At 37.4% G+C, this 21,742-nt stretch overlaps 5 protein-coding genes and 1 non-coding gene across 6 annotated transcripts; all 6 read right to left on the bottom strand.

Moving 5' to 3' along the window:
• Positions 1 to 3,699: 3,699 nt before the first annotated feature.
• LOC116930321 (apolipoprotein D) lies at positions 3,700 to 5,107 on the bottom strand. The gene is made up of 6 exons (XM_032937729.2): positions 4,915 to 5,107; positions 4,605 to 4,732; positions 4,433 to 4,515; positions 4,186 to 4,204; positions 4,032 to 4,102; positions 3,700 to 3,946 (listed from the first exon to the last, which is right to left on the bottom strand). The coding sequence occupies exons 1-6, from the start codon at positions 5,050 to 5,052 to the stop codon at positions 3,810 to 3,812; spliced, it is 576 nt and encodes a 191-aa protein (XP_032793620.2). The 5' UTR covers positions 5,053 to 5,107; the 3' UTR covers positions 3,700 to 3,809.
• A 1,600-nt stretch (positions 5,108 to 6,707) lies between these two features.
• LOC116930327 (lazarillo protein) lies at positions 6,708 to 8,035 on the bottom strand. The gene is made up of 6 exons (XM_045179072.1): positions 7,874 to 8,035; positions 7,546 to 7,673; positions 7,382 to 7,464; positions 7,240 to 7,264; positions 7,097 to 7,167; positions 6,708 to 7,008 (listed from the first exon to the last, which is right to left on the bottom strand). Exons 1-6 carry the CDS (start codon positions 8,006 to 8,008, stop codon positions 6,878 to 6,880), a joined length of 573 nt encoding a protein of 190 aa, XP_045035007.1. The 5' UTR covers positions 8,009 to 8,035; the 3' UTR covers positions 6,708 to 6,877.
• A 4,401-nt stretch (positions 8,036 to 12,436) lies between these two features.
• On the bottom strand, positions 12,437 to 13,908 carry LOC116930323 (apolipoprotein D). Its single transcript, XM_032937731.2, has 6 exons — positions 13,720 to 13,908; positions 13,421 to 13,548; positions 13,249 to 13,331; positions 13,031 to 13,049; positions 12,875 to 12,945; positions 12,437 to 12,775 (listed from the first exon to the last, which is right to left on the bottom strand). Exons 1-6 carry the CDS (start codon positions 13,855 to 13,857, stop codon positions 12,639 to 12,641), a joined length of 576 nt encoding a protein of 191 aa, XP_032793622.1. The 5' UTR covers positions 13,858 to 13,908; the 3' UTR covers positions 12,437 to 12,638.
• A 1,571-nt stretch (positions 13,909 to 15,479) lies between these two features.
• LOC116930324 (lazarillo protein) lies at positions 15,480 to 16,869 on the bottom strand. The gene is made up of 4 exons (XM_032937732.2): positions 16,412 to 16,869; positions 16,101 to 16,228; positions 15,847 to 16,028; positions 15,480 to 15,779 (listed from the first exon to the last, which is right to left on the bottom strand). The coding sequence occupies exons 1-4, from the start codon at positions 16,544 to 16,546 to the stop codon at positions 15,643 to 15,645; spliced, it is 582 nt and encodes a 193-aa protein (XP_032793623.2). The 5' UTR covers positions 16,547 to 16,869; the 3' UTR covers positions 15,480 to 15,642.
• Positions 16,870 to 17,226: 357 nt separating this feature from the next.
• On the bottom strand, positions 17,227 to 17,560 carry LOC116930322. Its single transcript, XR_006651387.1, has 3 exons — positions 17,470 to 17,560; positions 17,378 to 17,402; positions 17,227 to 17,301 (listed from the first exon to the last, which is right to left on the bottom strand). It is a non-coding gene; the product is annotated as an uncharacterized LOC116930322 (transcript).
• Positions 17,561 to 17,694: 134 nt separating this feature from the next.
• LOC116930325 (apolipoprotein D) lies at positions 17,695 to 21,536 on the bottom strand. The gene is made up of 6 exons (XM_032937733.2): positions 21,306 to 21,536; positions 20,692 to 20,819; positions 20,531 to 20,619; positions 20,351 to 20,446; positions 17,848 to 20,282; positions 17,695 to 17,796 (listed from the first exon to the last, which is right to left on the bottom strand). The coding sequence occupies exons 1-5, from the start codon at positions 21,438 to 21,440 to the stop codon at positions 20,155 to 20,157; spliced, it is 576 nt and encodes a 191-aa protein (XP_032793624.2). The 5' UTR covers positions 21,441 to 21,536; the 3' UTR covers positions 17,695 to 17,796; positions 17,848 to 20,154.
• Between the last annotated feature and the right edge of the window lie 206 nt (positions 21,537 to 21,742).

The raw sequence follows: 21,742 nt of genomic DNA, 5'->3' as shown, positions 1-21,742 counted from the left end.
ATTTTATTCATTATTTTGTGGGTTCAAGTGTTATTGGATGTATCGTTGGAGCAGTCCTGGGCCTAGCTAACGTTGTATGGGGTTCTTCAACTATCAACATCCAATTAAGTTTCACGTTGCAATGGTAAAATCTTTTTCTTTCTGCCCAATGATGACATAACACTTTTTTTTATTATTGCATTGTATCATTACGGAATAAGGCGGAGATCTCTTTGTTGTCTTGATCGATGGCAACTCGAATGAACATGATGTCGATCCCGATGATCCACCGATCCGATAAACGGCGTTGAATTGGAGGTAATTCCAGAGAGTCCCGAGCGCAGCCTTACCAGATCCTGACTGAGATCGGGATTCATTTGCCGAAGTCGAGGTAAACCATTGATTTTGCGACGATCCGAAACACGATTCCGAGACTGTTCGTCAGTTGCGCCTTCACGGCCGTGTAGTAGAATTTCTAGAAGGTATTAAGGTGTTTCCTGCGTTATGGCATTACAGTAAGATTTTGCTCTTTTCTCAATATTTTCCAATAGACTTCCATAAAGATGAAGTAAGAGCCTTATGTCGCGAGCTGGGTCCGCCCGCAGAATTACTGGAACGTCACCCGTTTCCTGATCCCGGTTTGTCAATTCGAATCATTTACGCCGAAGAACCGCTCTTGGAAGCTGATTTCGAGACGCAAGTGCTGATTCGTTTGATGGTCCATTATGCTAACATAGCAGCCAAGGAACATGCCTTGCTCAATCGGATTGAAATCGCGACGTCGGAAGAAGAGCGTCTTCTTCTGGAAGAACCGTCCAGTCACAACCAGTATGCAAACAAAGCATAGGGAAAACCGCCACATTTTTGCTAGAGAGGCTAGAGACTATACTTCAATAATTTACAAGTGGAAAAAGGTTGCCTTTAAGCAACAAGAAGGTATTGTGCGTGTCTATGTACGAATCATGCTTAATGGGTGAGCGTATTGTGGCGCTGGATGTTTGTGGATCAAATCCCTTCAGAGGTAAAAAGTATACAAGATGTTTGCTGATTCACTTTATTGACGTTATCACTGACAGTTTACAAGCGTTTCAGTAATTTAGCTTGGGCTTCTAATGTATGACTCATGGGTCAACGGTAGAGCATTGGCGCCCGCGCCCTACGCCGAAGGTTTAGGGTTCCATTCCTGAAAGAGTAAAGTTTCATTCAAGTGCAGTAATATGTTCCATCGGGAAAATAAAACGTTCACAGAATTTCAATGTCTTCGGAAAAAATTCTGATTTATTAGTTACAAAATCTCTAAGAGTTAAGTTAGAGTGCCGTAACTAAAGATTTGTGAAGTCCTATTCTACAACGGTGCTATTAGTCGCATATACTAGAACATTTTAACTCAGATGGAAAACGTATAGTTGAACACGTACTATGATAATAGATTCTACTCAATTTATTGTTTGTTAATAAGAAACAATAAATTGGGTTCTTTGACCATGGTAAAGCAAATAAAAATAAACAGCGTTGACTTCAATTGCATTTCTTTAGAGGCGCAGCAGGCGCTAGAGGTTCGCAAAAAAATGTTACCTTTAAGACAAGCAGCATTTCTAATTATATACTTTCTTTAATCTCTAGAAATTCTAATACTATTAGAAATGTTCAGAGGATCAAGTCGAATCAGCCAGGTTGATGCAAGTCATGCAACGTTCGTAGTTTTCGCGCCAAATTCTGTGGCGCCATCTTACAGTAGAAACCGACCTCTGCCGAAAAACATTTTGGCGCGTTCATTCAGAGTTGCAGTTCCTAGTTGCACAGGTTCCACCGAACATCGTAAGGTAAAGAAGTTTAAAGGCTTATTCTAGAAAACTCATAATTAATGAGAAAGGTTTACCTAATCTTTGCCTTACCAGTCCATGACATTCATTACATAATATCTTTTTTGTCAAGTAACTATACTGGTTAACGTAATGTTGTTCTGAATATTTTTTCTTGAAGCATGAGAAATCTTACTGGTTTATGTTTCTTTGTTCTGGACATTTGTTTCTTTAAGCATGGGCAATCCTACAAAAGAAACTGTTGGCATCAGGTATTGAAGCTGCTCCTGCATGTTAGATTTTACTAACATTTTAAAATGTTAATCTCTACCGTAGTTTTAGATTATTCATCATGGCAATTTTAGTAATATTTTCATTTTTCTTGCCCTTTTTCATCTTGTGTGGGAATTAAATTTGTGCTTGCTTATGTGAGTAGCAAATAGCACTGACCTTTTTAAGTAATTTGTTATGTTTTTTTTTTGTTTGCAGGTTCTTACCATTTGTTTCCACGTAGGGGTTTGAATGACTCAAATGATGTCATCTGTTTCTCTTCAGTTACCTGTACAGTGTCCAAAGGAAATTCAGGTATCTATGATTGTTGATGTATAACAAGGATAAAGCCATAACATATCTAAAAATGCTTTTTTGCTTTTTGCTTAAAAATTTTTTTTTTTTTAACAGATAATATGAAGTTTGGAATACGTAAATATGCATGAATTACGTCGAAAGTGCTCCAGGAAAGACAACCAACAGTCCAAACCAACAGTCGACCCTAAAAACAAAATCGTTATTCTTTTTTCAGGTCTGAATGGCGATTTCACAGGTATTAATCAAATTACCGTTGCCCTTTAAAAGACCATGGTGATAAGCGTTGCATTTTAGCACAGTATATCTCTAGGTGCTTACATGAGATGCAAAGAAAGGCCTTAGTATGCCATTGAATAGGCTTAGTTTAATTTACTGTCGTACTTTTCTAAAGGCCGTTCTAATCTAAAAAAAAATTAAATAAAAAAAATTTAAAAAGGCGTATCTTCTCTAGATTCTGATAATGAATTTGAATTTTTCGTTTTTCAGGACAGCGGGTTCGACAGCAGACAGTCTCTCAGCAACCACGAGACCTCATCACTTACCAGATGCCCGATCCAAGCAACAAAAAGGAAAATGCAATGAAAACTGAGATGAAAAGATTCTCATCAATTACAAGGTAAGAAACATTGATAATATTATCTTGTACCCGAGCTTCCAAATCACATCCGTTAAATATTACGTAAAATTTAGTTAAAGGAATCGAGGCATTTTTCGTTAGGCCGCTTTTTATCTATTTTCCTTCTTACTGTTTAACAATGAAAAACAGTTTTTTTTTCTTTTCTTTTGAAATATGGACAGATTGAATTCGTCGTTCCAAGTATTCTGTTTGATAATTTCGTTTGTTGAGATATGTTGGAAATGAAGATAACCTTACGTTTCTCTTCATTTTCAGCTATTTGCAAAACCCACCTTGCCAGGCAGAACTTACTTTACGAAATAACTTCTTTCCCAACTGTTGCGTTGCACTAAATATGCCAAGAAAGTTTTAAAAGAACACTGTCGCGTTTCGTGTTTTTTCGATCTCTTTTCATTAAGTAAACGTCCGAAACAGTTTTTAGGCGCACCGAAGTTGAGTTTTTCAAATTTGATTTCATCGTAATGGTGACAAAAACAGACTTTTGTTAACTAGTTTTAAAGTTATCTTTCTTCCATTCTGCCGGATGTTGCCAACTTGCTGCCACTTTTAACTTCCTAGGGCAATAACTTCGAGTTCGCAATTTTTTTTAAAATTTTAATACGATTTTGAACATTTTTTTGAACTCATATATATTGACGCCAAAACAAGTTTGACAAAATTGTCCGTAAACCAAGTCTTTTTAGTGTAAAGGGGTAAAGTGCTTAAATATTTTATTTTAAGGGTGGGGTGGGCCCAGTGCCAGGTTAACTTGGTTGACGGCTGGAAATCATTCGAATGACTTGTTGAATTTATCGAATACTTGTTCAGGGTGCTGGGCAATTCTTTTGATTCGTCACCTTCAGTGGGGCCGTGTTGATGCCTTTTGCGTTGAATACTGCTAAAGCCTCGTCAATTACGGTACTAGCAGGCTCTTGATCACGTGTCAGAATCCATGCGAAACCTATAGAAAAATATTGATGTTATTGGCACCCCAATTTTGATTTCTGGATGCAGAGGAAGTTGAAGTATCAGTTTTTGTTTTATACTTAAGCGAATGGGGCCAAGTCCTGTACAACTCCAAACCACTGCGTAGTTATCGTAATCGGTACCCAGCACCCTATAGTTAAATTCCAGTTGGAAAAAATAGTCATGCGAGTTCGATTACGAGAAAAACTACACTAAATGGTTGTCATTACTTACCAATAGTTGGCTGTCGTAGCTATATAAAATTTTCAAATAGGAGAAATAGTATTAGATTCGGAGTAAGCACAATACATTTTGTAAAATTCTTTAAATTAATGTGAGGGGCTTTTAACTATTGGATATTTTTCGCTCGACTTTGCTGATTTATTCAACCAAAAAATGATACCGAAATTTGCATTTAATAGTTTCACCTGAAACTAGCCGTTTCTAGCCCCTCATTATGTCCATGCACTTAATTACATACCCGGGGTGTCGGAGAATGAAACCCCAAGTTTTCCTGGCTCTATTACAGTAGCACTTCCGACCGTAGTGCTCCTCTGTCTCGTACTGAAGAATTACGCCAACAACATAAAAAATTGAATTCATTTCAATTTTGTAAATTTCTTTTTGCCTTTAATTGTTTAATGCAGATTTACAGTATGTTGAATCCTTCGTTGGTTACGCTGATACTACTTGCTGTCTTTGCGTAGACGGCCGTTATACAGTCCAGTTTAGCTTGAAAGATGGCGAAGTAATTCCGGTTGTTGAACCATTTTCCCACATACTTCAAATTTTTCGGATTTTAAAAAATCAGTTTGCCATTGAATTGAAATAAAAAAAAAAAAAAAAAAAAAGAGTGAAGATTATTGAAGCTATATCTAGTAAGACATATATGAAGGAGTAGTAGCTAACGGTCAGAATTTTATTTTCACAAGTATTGCAATTATTTAAAAAGAAAAAACTTACGCGGTCAACGGCAAAGTCAGAAACGACAGTTGGATCTTGGCACGCACCTAATTCAAAGACTTGGCCATTTACCGCTGTTTCGTACCATTGCATGGCCACCAAAAAAAGCATCCAGCATTTTGCGCAATTTGAAAACATATTCGGGTACGACTTTGTCTCTTGGACGTTCTTCTGTGACTGGCCGTCTTATTCTTTTATGGCTCATTATGAAAGACTCTTCTAGTCGTACCAATCGAAAAAGTCAAACAACCGTTAACTTACGTAAGTATTTATCCCTACAGGCTCGATAGGATTTCCTGACTACTCCATCAGTGTTTCTCGTAAAACTTGTTAGAGCAGGACGTTTGATTATTTGTTTTCTCTTTAGCCCCCGTTATTATTTATAAAGTCTGCGAGGGTTGAACACCTGCATGAATTCAAATCAGTCCTTTGAATAGTGCGAAACGGCTATGTTAACTGGTTGCATGTTAATGTCTTAAGTACTTGAGGTTTTATTCGCACGGGACTGGTCTGGCATTCGAGGTATCGGGTTAACGAGTCAGGTTCCTGTACCTGTAACGTTGTTTCATTTTTGTGTATGTTCGTCCCTGAATTCGGCGAAAAATTTGTATTTTCTTTTCCCCTATCGATATTGGTACGGTTCTTCGCTGGGGATGATAGTGTCTTGAAATGTCGTCGCCGTTGCCCTGAAGACGAACGAATTCTGTCGAATATAGGTCGCTATTTTGTTTCTGTAGACGTTCATTTTTTTAAAAAGCCACTCTTAACTAAACTGTGGAATGCGTACGGGTTTAGCAAGCAAACTATCGTTTGTTGTCGTTCTTGCCCGCCCAATTTTTTTTTTTCTCCAATGACTTTCGTTCACTGTATTTAGCGGACAAGGATTGAGTCTACCGCTGTACTGTCCAAAATGCCGTGTTTAACTTAAAATAGAATGATTATGTCTCGAGTCTGAAATCGATATTGAGTTTGATTGTTTCTTCTTTTTCCAGGGTAGTGAATTTGGCAGCAGACAGTCGCTCAGCAAAGCCGAGGTTTCATCGTATTGGCCGTTTGGGTTCAAGCTCCTCTGAATGATTGTCTCCTGTCCGGAAAGCAAAACTGAAGGAGACGGACCTAAAAACATCTCACCAGCAACAAGGTAGGAATCGTCCACAATATTATTAGTTCCCTTTATAATAAAGATTATGGTTAGCCGAGTGTCCAAAACGATGGCCGTTAAACATCTCGTTGAAGCACTTTTCGTCAGGTATCTTTTTCGTTTAACTTTCTCCCGTTTCAAAACGGAAAACATCCAAAATTATTTGCCTTTTTCTACGTTTACCTTTTTAATATGGCCGGATTCAATTGATTGACAGTAGGATTTTGATTGTAGCTATTTTCGAGACATGATGGAATGAAAGATAAGCTGACGTTCTCATCACAATCGGATATCAGTAACACCCGACTTGTCAGACAGATTTCAACACCGTTTGTTTTTACCCCGATGATATTCTTTGAAGTTGATATTGAAATGTGCATCGCTTTGCAACACGACACTTTGGCGAGTTTAGATTTATTGATCTAATGTAAACGAGTGATTACATTTTTCTTTGTTGTCGGTTCACGTTGGGCTTGCCGTACCAATCGAAAAGTCAAACAACGGTTAACTGGGGTTCACATTGCTCCCTACTAGCATGATTGGATTTTTTAAAAACTAATCCATTTGAAAACTTGTTCTTGTCGTAGTAAAAGATTTGCATTTTTTCCCTCTCAATCTTTCCTTTACTTGACAGCATGATTGTTACGCTTAGTTACACGTTGATGAAGTTCGTTGTATTTTATTAATTCATTTTTCAAGTCTGCGAGGGTCAAACGAATTGAGCAGAAATGACAGTTAATTCTATTGAAAGTACAACACGTTTTGCCGGTTTGTTATACAAGCCAAATTGCTAAGGGCTTGAAGTCTTCATCCGCCCTGCGCTTATTCGCAATCCTGCTGATTGACTAATTTTAATTTCGTCTGATCGATGTCGTTCTTCTCGAAGGCAGCTAATGCTAAATCAATTGTGGCACTCGAGGGATTACGTTCACGGGTTAGGATCCACGCTGTGCCTGTAACGAGAATTTTTTATTGATGTTTGATCTCTGGATCGGCGAAATCCAAAATTTTTTATTATTTATCTTAAAAAAAAAAAATTACTTGAATACATGACCCCGTGTGGAAAACAGTTCCATACAACTGCGTAGGAAGTGTAGTCCGTGTCGAGTATCCTTGTGGTTCACCGTAGCATAAAACAACATTTTAGCAATTGGCCAATGGATTATTCTGGGTTGAAAACTTACCAGTAGTTTTCGGCTCCCTGTGTTACTTGATTAAAACAACAACAATTTAAAAATAAGTAAAAATTTTTTCGAAAGTGTTAAAGACTTAAAAATGTAAAAATTAAAATAAATACGGACGGATGTTGAACGTGTAAATACTTACAAGCATTAGGTATAAACGTTACGGTGAGCTTGCCGGATGTCACTACGCGTGCTTTTCCGAATGTAGTTTTTTTCTTTTTATTGCTGATAATAATCGGACAAACAAGATTGTATCAGTAGTTTGTTCTTTTTTTTTGGGGGATTGACTGGCTAAAAGTGATTTACTTGATGAGAAATCCTTCGATTTTGATGGTGATTTCGTCTTCGTTCATCGTGTACTCGACCGTTGTGCAATCGAGGCCGGTTTTAAATATTGAAAAGTAGTTGCGGTTGTAGTACCATTTTCCCAAATACTTTGAACATTTGCAACAAGATGAGTTTGACGATAAAAAAACATTAAACAAAATTAAACAAAATGCACAATTTATTAAAAATCATTCACTTCCGCTGTGAACTGAATGATTATAGTGTCAAACGATGATGTTGCTTACATAGCGTCAGAAACTAAACAATTTCATTTGAATTTAATTGTTACCCTGTTGAGGAAACTGACCTGATCGACTTCAAAATCGGAAACAACACTGGGATTGGGGCAGGAACCAATTGTGAATATTTGGGACTTCGTCCTTCTGAAGAGTCCCACCGCAACTAATAGAAAAACCCAACGTAGCGAATAATTTAGTGACATTCCTAACAGAGGTAGAATGAGACTGAGCTCATTTTGTTCATGTGTGGCATCATCATCCCGTTAACCGAGCATTCTTGTTTCAAACAAAGGCCATTCACCCGTGAATGGTGGACAGGAGCGAAAAGAGACGAAACTAAAGTAAAAAAACAAAAACCGTTAGCCGATAATTGTATAATGTTCACAACTTGATTTTCTTCTCGAGGATTAAAAATTTTAATTATTAAATTTTCTCTTTTTTTGATTTTTTAAAAATTGATTTATGTTTTGACCCATGTTTTGGTTGAAGACGTATTTGTTTCTTGATGTTAAAAAATGCATTTGATCTATGTTTAGTATTATAATTATCCTGTTTGCCCCAGTAAGGTAATTACGACGAAGAAATTAGGTTGACAGTTGGAACCATAAAGCAAGTGGGAAACATATGAAACGAAAGTGATGATTGTTGCTTTTTGTAAGACGAGATGAAGCCGTTAAGGTTTCCAGTAGACAACTGCAGTTGAACGTTCGATTGTCGTATTGAAAATTGCTTAGGCTATATGATAAAGTTGAAGAAAAATACTTCCCGTTTAAATATTCGAATTAAGATTAAACTACCTTAAACAAAACCTATTTTCAAGTGGAAATTTATTCTCTTTGACACAGGTTAACATCCATTTGAAGAGGCAGATACAATTTAAAACTACCTCTTAAGAATCCAATCTGTGAAAGGTATGTGGCTTCTGAACTGATATTCATTTGAGATTTCTTAAACTTTCTTGTACTTGACATTGAACAATTTTGCAATATTATCTGCAAACTAATTATACGATACTTCTGAATGTTCTAGACTTAAATGTTTTCCACTTTGTTATGATTCAAATTAGGAATTTGTTCGATAGTTGACGGTAGATGGAACTGCGTTTTTTACCATAGCTGTGCCGGTGTTTTAAAAAGCATTTTGAAAATTCTTTACGTGTTCCAAAAAAACAAGCAAGTTCGAAATAGCAGAATTAGAAAAGCTTGGAAGTGATGGTTATGGATTCATCTATAAAGGAATGTACAAAAATTGGACGATAGTCGTCAAGAAAATATTTAAAACAAAAACATTGGGATAGTAAAAAGAATGCCAAGGCACAGAGAGAAGTGGCTCAAGTTTACCTATTATAAGTCCTTTTTTCGGAGAGAGTTAGGGGGGAGTTCGAAAAAATCGTATGGTCTTTTTGGAATTCTAAACATTCGACTTAACGGTATTTTCGCTGTGATTAAATGAATATGTTTTTTGAATGAATGCCCAATAATTTCTTTTTGATTTTTGTGCTGGCCAAAATGTATTTATTGCTTTTTTTCTTTTCAGCGCAAGAACAAATGCATGTTGTGGAATCCGTGGCCAACCCACTGGTCAACTGATTTTCTGTTCAGTCAAATTTAAAGTCATCTGTTTTGTAAAATGGATCTCTAAAAATTGAATCTCGTTCGTGTTATCCATGATGGTGGACTTGAAATTGTGCAATCGGCAACATTGGACCAGCAATTAGTGCAAAATATATTCAATTATTTAAAAACTACGTAAGTTGGTATAAAAAACATAATTTCTAATTGTATGTTGTTAATTCGTTTGTGGTTTAAATTTCACGAAGTATTTAATATTGGATCTTAAATGGAATGGAAATACCAAATATCTGGACTGTTCTGCCGGTGGTATATCCTTGAAGGTAAAACCCAAAGAAAATTTCTAACAAATTTGCTATAATAAAATATAATGGGATTACGTTAGCCAATCGGCTAATGAAGGTAAAAATGTCATTCTGCCCTCATATATATTAGAATAACTGCTGCTTGTAAAAAGAAATATTTAGGGGTTATTGATGTCATGGATCAGTTGCTATTGATGATCTTACTGCACTAAGAGTTGAAGATATTGCCAGGACGACTGAACGGTAATTTGCTACTGTTTATTCGTGGGTTTAAGAAAAAACGTTCTTATAAGTTAAAACAAATAAAAATCAACAGCTTTGCCTGCAATTGCGTTTCTTCAGAGCCGCTAGTGGTTCGCAAAAATAATTTAACGCTTACGTGACAAGCAACATTTTTAATTATATCCTTTCTTTATTTAATCTTTAGAAATTCTCAATAGAAATGTTCAGGGGATCAAGTGGAATCAGCCAGGTTGATGCAACGTTTGATGTTTTCGCGCCAAATTCTGTGGCGCCATCTTACAGTAGAAACCGACCTCTGCCGGAAAAGATCATTTTGGCGCGTTCATTCAGAGTTGCAGTTCCTAGTTGCACAGGTTCCACCGAACATCGTAAGGTAAAGAAGTTTAATAAAGGTTTATTGTAGAAAACTCATAATTAATGAGAAAGGTTTACCTAATCTTTGCCTTACCACTCCATGACTTTCAATCCATAATGTATTTTGTGTCAAGTAACAGCATTGGTTAACATAATGTTCTGAATATTTTTTCTTGAAGTGTGGGAAATCTTACTGGTCAATGTTTCTTTGTTCTGGACATTTATTTCTTGATGCATGGTAAATCCTACAAAAGAAACTGGGTATCAGGTATTTAAGCTTCTCCTGTATGTTAGTTTCCACTAACATTTTAAAATGTTAATCTCTACCGTAGTTGAACAAATGTAGTGGAATACCAGTTCAATCTGTTTCAATAGTTCATGTTAAGTTACAGATGTGTAGAGAGATTAAGTAAAAAAAAATCATTTTCTTCTATGTTCCAAATAATATCTGGTGTTACAAACAGCTTCATGTGAAGTTACCCTTAAGATTCCAATTAAATCAATCACCGTCAGTGGATAATATGCCTTTACACCATCATTGTGTATCATATTAGCTAGAAAAAGTGTTGCCAGTGTGTAGATTCTTCATCGTGGCAATTTTAATAGCATTTCAGTTTTTCTTGCCCTTTTTTCATCTTGTGTGGGAATTAAATTGCTGTTTTTTATGTGAGTAGCAAATAGCACTGACCTTTTAAAGTAATTTGTTATGTTTTTTGTCTTGTTTACAGGTTCTTACCATTTTTTTCTACGTATGGGTTTGAATGATGAATGATGATGAGGTCTCAGATGATGTCATCTGTTTCTCTTCAGTTACCTGTACAGTGTCCAAAGGCAATTCAGTTATCTATGTTGATGCAAAACAAGGACAATCCAGGACAAACCAAGGACGAGCCAGAACATATCTAAAAATTGCCATGGTATGTTTTGTTTGTTTTTTTATGATTTTTTTTTTGTTTTAAACAGATAATGTTAAATTTGTATTACATAAATGCGCAGTTGTTATGTCCTCAGAGCTCCAGGAAAGACAACAAACGGTCGACCCAAAAATTAAAATGTTTCTTCCAATTCTCAAATCAGATTGGCGATTTGACAGGTAAAAATCTAATTACCGTTTCCCTTTCAAAGACCATGGCTACAAGCGTTGCAATTTAGTACAGTATATTTCTAGGTACTTACATGAGAATGAATGCAAAGAATGGCCTTAGTATGACGTGCAATAGGCTTATTTCAATTTACCGTCGTACTTTCCTTAAGGCCATTCTCATCTAAAAAAAAAAAAAAAGAGCTCATCTTCTCTAGAATCTGACATTGATATTGAATTGATTTTTTTTTTTTTTTTCAGGATAGCGGGTTCATCAGCAGACCGTCTCTCAGCAACCACCTTATCCCTTACCCTGCCCTCTCCAAGCAACACTTAATGATTGCCCGTTGTCCCAGCTACAAAACGGAAAATTCAATGAAGACAGAGACGAAAAGATTCTCATCCTACCGAACTAGGTAAGAAACGTTCATAATATCATTATCTGGTACCCGATCTTCGTTACGGAATCGAATCATTTTTCGTCAGGCTGCTTTATATTATTTACATTTTTGCCGTTTAATAGTGGAAAAAAACACACACGGAAATGTGTTTTTTTCTTCTGCATTTCTCTTTTGAAATATGGACAGATTGAATTCATCGTCAGTATTCTATTTGATCTTCTCGTTTGTTAAGATGTGTTGGAAAGGAAGACTATCGTACGTTATTCTACTATTTAAATGTGTACAATACCCTACTCGTCAGGCAGAACCTACTTTACGAAATAACTTCTTTCCTGATTGGGCGTTGCACTAAAGATGATAAAAACGAGGAAAGAGTTAGGATACCCTAATTCTTTTTTTGTTGCAACCAGCATTGTCGCGTTTCGTCTTGTTTCGATCTCTTTTCATTAAGTTAACGTACTAAACATTTTTTATGCGCACCGAAGTTCAGTTTTTCAAATTTGATTTCATCGTAATGCTGACAGCAAACAAACTTTAGTTAACTAATTTTTAAGTTATCTTTCTTCGATTCTGCCAGATATTGCCAACTTGCTGCGACTTTTAACATCCTAGGGCAATAGCTTCGAGTTAGCATTTTTTTTTTTTTTTTTTTAAAAATTTCTATATGCTTTGAATATTTTTTGCTCTCATTTTTTTTATTCACATCTATAGACACCATAAAAGTTTGGCAAAATTGTCCGAAAACAAAGTCGTTTTAGTTTAAAGTGGGAAAGTGCTTAAATATTTTATTTTCAGGGTGGGGTGGGCCCAGTCCCAGCTTAACTTGGTTGACGGCTGGGAATAATTCGATGTTTCTGTTGAATTTATCAAATACTTGTTCACGATGCTGGGCAATTCTTTTGATTCGTCACCTTCAGTGGGGCCGTGTTGATGCCGTTTGCGTTGAATACTGCTAAAGCCTCGTCAATTACGGCACTAGTAGGCTCTTGATCACGTGTAAGAAGCCATGCACAACCTATAGAAAAATATTGATTTTATAGGACTCTAAATTGGTTTTTTTGGAAGCATTTTTTTTTTATTCGAGGTAGTTGGAATATTGGTTTTCGGTTTATACTTATACGGATGGGGCCAACTCCTATACATCTCCAAACCACAGCGTAGTTATCGTAATCGGTACCCAGCACCCTATAGTTAAATTCCAGTTGGAAAAAAGAAAGTCACGTGAGTTCGGGTACAATAAAAACTACACAAAATGGTTGTCATTGCTTACCAATAATTTGCTGTCGTAGCTATATAAAATTTTCAAATAGGAGAAATAGTATTAGATTCGGAGTCGGCACAAAACATTTTGTAAAATTCTTTAAATTAACGTGAGGGGCTTTTAACTATTGAACGTTTTTCACTCGAATTTACTGACTTATTTAACCAAAAATGATACAAAAATTTGCATTTAATAGTTTCACTTGAAACTAACACTTAATTACATACCCGGCGTGTCGGAGAATGAAACCCCGAGTTTTCCTTGCTCTATTTCAGTAGCACTGCCGACCGCAGTGCTCCTCTGTCTCGTACTGAAGAATTACGCCAACAACACAAAAAATGGAATTCATTTCAATTTTGAAAATTTGTTTTTGCGCTTAATTGTTTAATGCAGATTTACAGTATGTTGAATCCTTCGTTGGTTACGCTAATACCACTTGCTGTCTTTGCGTAGACGGCCGTTATACAGTCCAGTTTAGCTTGAACGACGGCGAAGTAATTCCGGTTGTTAAACCATTTTCCCAAATACTTAAAATTTTTCGGATTTAAAAATATCAGTTTGCCATTGAATTTAAATGGAAAAAAATACGAGGGAAGATTATTGAACATATATCTAGTAAGACATATGAAGGAGTAGTAGCTAACGGTCGGAATGTTATTTTCAAAAGTATTGCAATAATTTAAAAAGAAAAAACTTACGCGGTCAACGTCGAGGTCGGAAACAACAGTTGGTTTTTGGCACGCACCTAATTCAAAGACTTGGCCATTTACCGCTGTTTCGTACCATTGCATGGCCGCCAAAAAAAGCATCCAGCATTTTGTGCGATTTGAAAACATTTGGGCACGACTTGATGTCTTGGACGTTCTTGTTTGACTGCGTCTTATTCTTTCATGGCTCATTGTGAAAGACCATCTCCTTGTCGCACCAATCAAAAAGTCAAACAACCGTTAACTTACGTGTGTGTTTGTCCCTACAAGCTCGAAATAGTATTTCCTGACTACTCCATCAGTGTTTCTCGTAAAACTTGTTAGAGCACGACGTTTGGTTTTTTAAAATTCTTCTTAATCCACATTATGATTTGTAAAGCCTATGAGGGTTTAATATGTTCATGAATTTAAACCAGTTCTTCGAATTGTGGGAGACGTCTATGTTGACCGGTTGTACGTCCATTTCTTAAGTACTTGAGGCGTTATTCGCACGTGGTTGGTCTGGTATTCGAGATATTATATTCACGGTTCAGGTTTCTCCACTTGTAATGTCGCTTATTTTTTCTTACATTCGTCCCAGAATTCGATGAAAGATTATATTTTAATATTTTTCTGCTTCTCAGCTGGGGTTAATAGAAGTTCAGTTTTTCTTTGAAATCACTCACAAGTAAACTGTGGAATTCGCTACAGGTTTTGCAAGTAAACAATCGTTGATTGGCGTTTTTGCCCACGCCCATACGTGTTAAGCGGTTAAGAATTTTGTCTGCTACTGTACTATCCAAAAGTCCTTAGTAAACTTAAAATATATTTATCTTTTCTCGAGTCTGAAATCGATATTGAGAGTGATATTATTTCTTCTTTTTCCAGGGCATTGAATTCGGTAGTAGACAGTCACCTAGCAACGCTGAGGTATCATATTGGCTGTTTGAATTCCAGCTCTGAGTGATATGCCCCATGCCCGCGGTGTATACAATTGAAGGAGACAGATGAATAGCATCTCGCCAGCAACAAGGTAGGAATCATTCTTAGCTATATTTTTATAAAGATAATATGGTACCCGAGTGGCCATGTTGAAGACCGTTAACGATCTTGTAACAATTCACTTTTGACCTTAAAGAATTTTTTTTGTTAGGCCTCTTTTTCATTTTCCTTTTGTTTTTTGCGATTCACGAGACGTGATGGAATGAAAGGCAGGTTGACATTCTAATCACAAACAGATATCGGCAACACCTTATGTGTCAGACAAACCTCAATGGCGTTTTTCCCTCGGCTATTTGTTTTAAATATCTTGCTGTTACAACAGTCATCGCTTTGCTTTTTGATGTTTAAATCCTGTTTATCGAGAATTCTCATTAAAAAAAAGAAGCTCGCGTGAATGGCTAGTGAGAGCGTAACAAAACAAACTAAACGAGTCAAATAACCGTTAACCCGAACATTGAAATGTCCACAACTGGAATTTTTGAAACCTGTTGCCCAGGGTGATTGTTGAAATCAATCCCCGTAGAAATGCAACGCACAATTTCTTTCGCTTCAAAATGTTGTAAATCTCAAGTTGGTCGATTTTCAAAACGAATTGATTCAAACCGAGTTGTGTTGGCCATTTAATGTTCTCATTTTGGGAAACAAAATTAAATTAAATTGAGCGACCGATTGCCTGCTCCGGCTATGCCTGGCAGGGGTCGTTGCCTTGCCTCTTGCTCTTGCGTTGTTTTCATTTTAAGTCGATTGAAGTAACACAGGGCAACATGGAATGAAACTTATTGCAATGCATCCATTGCGTAATAATTTATTTATTTCATGTCTCATTTTTGTAAAATGTCGATCCGTCAGCAATCACCACATCAGAAGGGTACTTGGTTTTAGCGTTTTTCTGTTGCGGGAGTTTTTTAATCGATGGCTGGATGCCATTGGTCTTCAGCGCCTTGTGCAATTTTTTTGATTTACTAATCTTAGTTTGCCGCTGTCGAGGCCGTTCCGTTTGAGCACGGCGTAAACTTTGTCGATTGTTGATATTGAGGGTTGCTGTTCACGCGTTAACACCCACGCAATGCCTGCAAAGTGCAGCAACGTCCTTAATTTCATCCGGATTATGTTTGAATTTTTTTTTTGTTTTCTTACGTGAACTGATGGGCCCCAATTCATAGCAATTCCACACAACAGAGTAAGATTTGTAATCGGTGCCGATCACCAAATAATTTGCATTCGCCGATTTAGCGGGCAGCTCGTCGGTATAAGAAACAACAAGTTTTCCGGGTTGGATGAGACGAGCTCTTCCGATTGACGTTGTTTTTCTTCTTGTTCTAGAATTGCGGGAAATAGGGGTTTAATTGATTAGAATTTGTTTTGTTTTTTGTTGGTGTGTTTTTTTTTACACTTGTTGAATTCCTTCGTGTTTGAAGGCTATTTCTTCTCCACTTTGGGTGTATTCGACCGTTATACAATCAACACCGGCTTGCGATCTGACATAGTAGTTGCGGTTTGCAAACCACTTGCCTAAATACTTTGAATGAAAGAATTTTTTCATTGTAAAAAGTTTTTGTGATTGAATTTTCTTCTTTTATTAAAAAAAATTGATTTGTGTTTGCAATAACAAGACTCTTGTTTTGGTTGGAGACGCTAGTCGTTCGACCTTTGTCGTCCCATTTACTTGCTGACGTAAAAATCGATTTATACAATAACTTACTTGGTCGAGGTTGAAATCAGAGACGACTGTAACATTTGGACAAGAACTTCTAACCAACACTTGAGCGTGCGTTATTGTTGAGAAACATCCTACCACAACCAATAAAGAAACCCAACATTTTGAATCTCGCGCCATTTTTATAAAGTCGCTGAAAACATTCAGAAACTGTGTGTCCCCACTGCTACTGTTTGACTGAAGCTCTTCAGTGGACAGTCATCTTCCATTGACCTCTTAGAGGTCTATCTTGTACCGGTTTGGCACCACCGTTGCTTCCTTTAAAAAACAAAACCTGTTTGTATCGTATCCAAAATCGATGAAACGATCAAGCCTCAAGCGGAATATTTTGTATTTAAAATATATAGCACAAGAAAGCTAGTTCTCAAGTAGATGGCTTGTAGGCACCGTGGCTCTTTAGACTGACTATTGGAAACATTTTAAATAGGATGTCTTCATCATATGATGATAGGATGACCTACATTGTTCAAATCATCTTTTTAAAGTTATTTTCACGAAAATTTGCAATTGTTGTTTACCTGCTGTGAACGCATTTTGCTTGAGTGAAATCGCAGTGCCGTGAATGGCTCAAATTTCTCGAAGGACTTATTCGGATGCTACGCAATTTTCTTGATTAATTAATTTTAATTTTTTCTGGTCGATGCCGTTCTTCTCGAGTACGGCCAATGCTGCGTCTATAGTCTCATCGCTAGGATTTTGGTCGCGAGTCAGTATCCATGCCATTTCTGTGCGACAGAACATGCGCGTTATTACGTCACGTTTATGTAACCGCAGGCAATCGTGAATCATAATTTGGGCTTTTACCGAAATGGAAGAGTCCGAATGGCAAACAGCTCCATCCGACGGCGTAAGAATCGTAATCGGTGCCCAGAATCCTTTCAAACCAATCGGAAATGAGGACAAACAAGATAATAATTGAGCCAGTTGCAAAATTAATGTTTTGATTGTTACCAGTAGTTTTCATTGCCCAAGGTAACTTGAAAAATGGTAAAAAGAGATTTCATTTGGTGGGACTAGTCAAATTTGAATTTGCGTTTGCTTACACACGTTAGGGGTGATAAATGATACGTTAAGTTTCCCGGATGACGTGACGCTTGCTCTCGCTACTGATGTCAATTTCTTTCTAGTGCTGGAAAATAGAAGAGGAAAACGAAAAAACAAAAATCCTTGCATTTTCGGCGAGCTAGTTCTCAATATGAAATTCAATTCAACACTTACATCAATGCTAATCCCCCGTTTTTGACGATGATGCGGCCTCCGCTCTTTTGCGTACTCGACAGTTACGCAATCTTGACCCGTTTGCAAGATGGAAAAGTAATTTCGGTTGTTGTACCATTTACCCAAATACTTTTGATATGAAAATGTTTTTTCTAAACATTTATTGTGGCGGAATGTTTTTGTTTTGTTTTTAAGTTACATACCTGATCGATTTCAAAGCCGGAAACGGCGATAGCATTTCGGCAAGAACCCGGGCCAAGCACTTGAGCGTTCGTGTTTTGGATCTGTACAAGCGCAGCTAATAGAACAACGAGGCATTTCGTAAACTTTAACAACATTTTTAGAACATGCGCGCAGAGAGACGTGAGCTTCGTTACCTTTCCCGTGCTACTGACTCCCTCTAGCTTGTTCAAGCATTTTAACATCCCACTACATCAAAGATGTCAAGAAGAAGAAAAAACAAAACAAAAACGAACGAGACGAAAGAACCGTTAGGGGTTCCAGTTTGCGTTGCCGGCTCGTATGCCATGGCTTGGCACAATGGGCAGCTATGGTGTTTGCAAATGTTTAAACTAGGCCAAAACAATGTGGAACTTTGCGTCTCTTCTTGGCCGATTTCTTTTCCTACGGTGAGGAGATCGTTGCTTGTTGCTATGAAATTAGCAATTCGACTTGGTTACCATCAATTTGAGTCCCATTGATTGATACTAATCTCAACTGAATGGTAATTCAGTGCGCGCTGTTGTACAAATTTGCATTCCAGGAGTTTGGATGAGGAAGTAATTTTACACTCGAGGTTTGCCTCTAAACATTTCATTGTTATCCATGATGAGCATCAAAACAATTTGTTAGATTCCCCAGGGGAATTCAATTTGAGTCTCAGCGACACCTTGCGTCGTAATGGCAAACTAGGATTTCAAAACGCGTTTCAAGATTTTTATTTTTATTTTTTTTTTCTTTTAAGAATTGAGAAGAAAAAAGAGGAAACGAAAACATTGGGCGTTTCATACTAAGACGCATCCTTGAAGCTTAAAACGTGTTTAAAAAAAAGTTAATAGCTAAGCTATTATGTCATTGGTGTGAACTAGGCTTAACGCGTGACTAAGAAGCAGCACCAAACAAGCGTAGATTTGTGTTTTCATTATGTTTACGACGCGCAGTATAAACGAAAGTTTTCGTCACGTTGTAAATTGTCGTTGAAGAGAGTGCAAACGAGACGAAATGTTTTACAATTATTATATGGTAATCGTAACGGTTTCACTGGCTGTCACTCTCCGTCATTCAAATATGAAAATGGCCACACAGTTTGAACATATTTTATTTTTATTTTTATTTTTAAAGATGGTCAACTCATCGATCGAATTTTACGTTATCAACATTTTAAAGTGACTGACAGGTTAGCAAGAACCCAATAAACTCTTGACTGTGTACCGCTTGTGACGCACCAACTCGCCGCAATCGATAAATAAAACGACATTGTCCAGCTGGATAAGAAAGGACTGGGCTACTTGGCCAGCGACATTTGACTGACCCCTTGACATCTGAGTGTTATTTTTGAATTATCGTCATTGCCCAATGTTAAAATTCTTATTTCATTTCGTAATCAAGCGGATGGCAATTGGAGATGGATGGGGCTTGATGGTGCACTCTAAAAGTCGGCAGACGATGCAGGCATTTAGACCATTGAACCTTGTGTTAGTTTGGGAACGTGCCCTTCTTTTTAAACCGTAACGAATGAATTTCATTCGAAATCATTTCGAATGCATCTTTCTTCAAGGCAAAAAAATTGCAAATTTTTGGCTCTTTGATGTAGACAGAACCGCAATCCTTGTTATATCTACAGCCTTAAAGCGAATCGCAGCGCCATCGTTCTATCTCCAGGTCGACGTAACCTGCCCCCGTCAAAAATGAAGACGTAACGTTAGAGAATCCGTTAAATAACAATACACTTCGTCTATACTATAACCCTACCGGCCCTCCCAAGTGCACAGACATGCGAGCGATTTGAATGGGATGCCTAAAAGGCCCTTGCACAGCAAAAAAAAAGTTTGATGTTTCCAACTTTGTTCTTTGTATCACAAATGAACCTACAAAAGTTGAAGCTAAAATGTTTACTTTTTTTTTCATTTGTTAACCCCGTTGGGTTTATGGCTGTGCGCCAACAGTTAACTAGCAGGAGCGCATCAAACCGCCTCGCAACACGAGTATACCTGTTATGTTGCGCATACACACACGCACACAAAAGTGAAGTAGTTTAATTCAATTCCAGGAAGCGTCTCTCCTTTTGTTCGTGGTTAATAATCTAGGTCGTGTGAGGGAATTACCATACAATATTTCAAGCGTTTTAACGTTTTTTTTTTAAGAGAGACCACTTTTAATTTTCAAGACTGTCGATTAAATTAATCAAGTCAAATGGCATGACGACTTTTTAAATAAATTTGCATATAGAATTGCGCAATTTCAAGAACCCTGCGGGATTTTTTTTTAAGGCTCGTTGTTGACTGGCTCAATCAGCATTTTTTCTGGTTTGTTATCTCCAGTTTGTTCTGATCGATTCCGTTTGATGCCATGACGGCCAATGCATTGTTGATCGTGTCGGTGGACGGGAATTGTTCACGTGTTAGGATCCACGCAATTTCTATTAAGGGAAAACACATCAAGTTTATGTAATGAAATCATTTTCCTTGTGCCTTGTTTTTTTATTACGTGAATTGAAAAATCCGCGATTGGTGCAGCTCCATACCACGGAATACGAGTCGTAATCAGTGCCCAAAACCCAATAAGGTGAATCCACAGGTGCAACTATTTGGGGGAGGGGGGAGGGGAGAAAACGTTGACGTTATTAGATTTCTTTTATTAGCGAATAAAGTTAAACGAATGTCTTACATGGAATGCTGGGAAATGTCACTCCAAGTTTGCCATTGGGAGGTTCTAATTGGCGAGCTGATCCAATTACGGTCGATTTAGTTCTAAGACTAATGAGACAAAATTTCGATGTTATTTGGTTATTCCAAAAATTGTTGGCCATTTTCTTTTTTAATACTTACATTTTTCGCGTTCCTACGTTTTTCACGCTGATTTTATCCCCGTCTTTGGCGTATTCTGCCGTCACGCAATCCAGTCCGGCCTGGAAGATGGCAAAGTAGTTTCGATTCTCGAACCATTTACCCACGTACTTTTGGATGGATTTTATGGACACGATCCAGACGATGACGGATTTCAAAAATGAAGTCAATTAGAATTAGAAATTAGCCGTCCGTGATATTTTCCCCGTTGCAAGCGATTGCCTCATTTGACTGTACGCAATGCACATAGTTAAATTTTATGCGCTACAATGAAACCTTATCTTTTTGTCGCTTTTTACTCTTATCGTTGTAATATTACAGTGACTTTACGTTTCCTGTTGTTTTGAAGCACACCGAAAATTGGCCCCTTCTCTTTTTATGATGCCAATATAATTTTTTCTTTCTTTCTTTCTTTCTTTTTCCATTTGATAAAACATTACAACAAAAAACACGAAGTAACGTTTAATGTCTAAACGACATGTCACCATTCTGCATCATCATCATCTTTTCGCGTCTCACTTGAAAATTAGTTTGACTGTATGCCATCTCATTTTCAAATGAATCAAGACCCAAGTATTAACGTTTGTTTGACTTACTCGATCAACATCAAAGTTAGAGACGACGCTGACACTTGGGCAAGATCCAATCGAGAACACCTGAGCGTCCACCTGCGTTCGGTGGCATGCCGCTGCGATGAACAAGAAAAGCCACAATTTTGAATGATTTGGCATTGCTGTTGTTGTTTGAATGCGCGCGAGAGAGACGACGTCTTGCTTCTACACTCGTCTCGTACCTAGACGGAACTGAAACGTCTCTCGTATGCGTTTACTGTCGACCGTCTCGCAAGTATTCCGTGCGTTTTCTGAATAAGGCACGACGATACCCTCGAAAATCAAGAAAGGTCGTAGTCAAACAACCGTTAGTTTTTTTTTAGCCATGGGTCTTTTCTTTCAACCGTCATCAGCTGACCTGGACGTGAGTTCTTCCTTCCTCTTTTACTCCCTTAACGTTCTGAAAGAAGACGGAAATGTCT

This window comes from Daphnia magna, linkage group LG9, assembly GCF_020631705.1.
Source record: "Daphnia magna isolate NIES linkage group LG9, ASM2063170v1.1, whole genome shotgun sequence".
Taxonomy (NCBI): Eukaryota; Metazoa; Arthropoda; class Branchiopoda; order Diplostraca; family Daphniidae; genus Daphnia; species Daphnia magna.
The sequence above is the reverse complement of the archived record's forward strand: the minus strand, read 5'-3'. Positions and strand labels throughout refer to the sequence as shown.

What these genes read in the sequence shown, in the direction of transcription:
- LOC116930325 (XM_032937733.2), bottom strand. Translation starts at nt 21,440, where the DNA reads ATGCCAAATCATTCAAAATTGTGGCTTTTCTTGTTCATCGCAGCGGCA. An exon ending in GACATTTCCCAGCATTCCAT is followed by an intron (nt 20,447 to 20,530) that starts GTAAGACATTCG and finishes TCCCCCAAATAG; the next exon opens with TTGCACCTGTGGATTCACCT. An exon ending in TCGCGGATTTTTCAATTCAC is followed by an intron (nt 20,283 to 20,350) that starts GTAATAAAAAAA and finishes TTCCCTTAATAG; the next exon opens with AAATTGCGTGGATCCTAACA.
- LOC116930323 (XM_032937731.2), bottom strand. Translation starts at nt 13,857, where the DNA reads ATGTTTTCAAATCGCACAAAATGCTGGATGCTTTTTTTGGCGGCCATG. An exon ending in CCGACCTCGACGTTGACCGC is followed by an intron (nt 13,549 to 13,719) that starts GTAAGTTTTTTC and finishes AAAAATTTTAAG; the next exon opens with TATTTGGGAAAATGGTTTAA. An exon ending in AACGAAGGATTCAACATACT is followed by an intron (nt 13,332 to 13,420) that starts GTAAATCTGCAT and finishes GTAATTCTTCAG; the next exon opens with TACGAGACAGAGGAGCACTG.
- LOC116930327 (XM_045179072.1), bottom strand. Translation starts at nt 8,008, where the DNA reads ATGTCACTAAATTATTCGCTACGTTGGGTTTTTCTATTAGTTGCGGTG. An exon ending in CCGATTTTGAAGTCGATCAG is followed by an intron (nt 7,674 to 7,873) that starts GTCAGTTTCCTC and finishes AAATGTTCAAAG; the next exon opens with TATTTGGGAAAATGGTACTA. An exon ending in AACGTTTATACCTAATGCTT is followed by an intron (nt 7,265 to 7,381) that starts GTAAGTATTTAC and finishes GTTTTAATCAAG; the next exon opens with TAACACAGGGAGCCGAAAAC.
- LOC116930324 (XM_032937732.2), bottom strand. Translation starts at nt 16,546, where the DNA reads ATGGCGCGAGATTCAAAATGTTGGGTTTCTTTATTGGTTGTGGTAGGA. An exon ending in CTGATTTCAACCTCGACCAA is followed by an intron (nt 16,229 to 16,411) that starts GTAAGTTATTGT and finishes TTTCATTCAAAG; the next exon opens with TATTTAGGCAAGTGGTTTGC. An exon ending in ATTGGGGCCCATCAGTTCAC is followed by an intron (nt 15,780 to 15,846) that starts GTAAGAAAACAA and finishes TGCACTTTGCAG; the next exon opens with GCATTGCGTGGGTGTTAACG.
- LOC116930321 (XM_032937729.2), bottom strand. Translation starts at nt 5,052, where the DNA reads ATGTTTTCAAATTGCGCAAAATGCTGGATGCTTTTTTTGGTGGCCATG. An exon ending in CTGACTTTGCCGTTGACCGC is followed by an intron (nt 4,733 to 4,914) that starts GTAAGTTTTTTC and finishes AAAAATTTGAAG; the next exon opens with TATGTGGGAAAATGGTTCAA. An exon ending in ACTTGGCCCCATTCGCTTAA is followed by an intron (nt 3,947 to 4,031) that starts GTATAAAACAAA and finishes ATTTTTCTATAG; the next exon opens with GTTTCGCATGGATTCTGACA.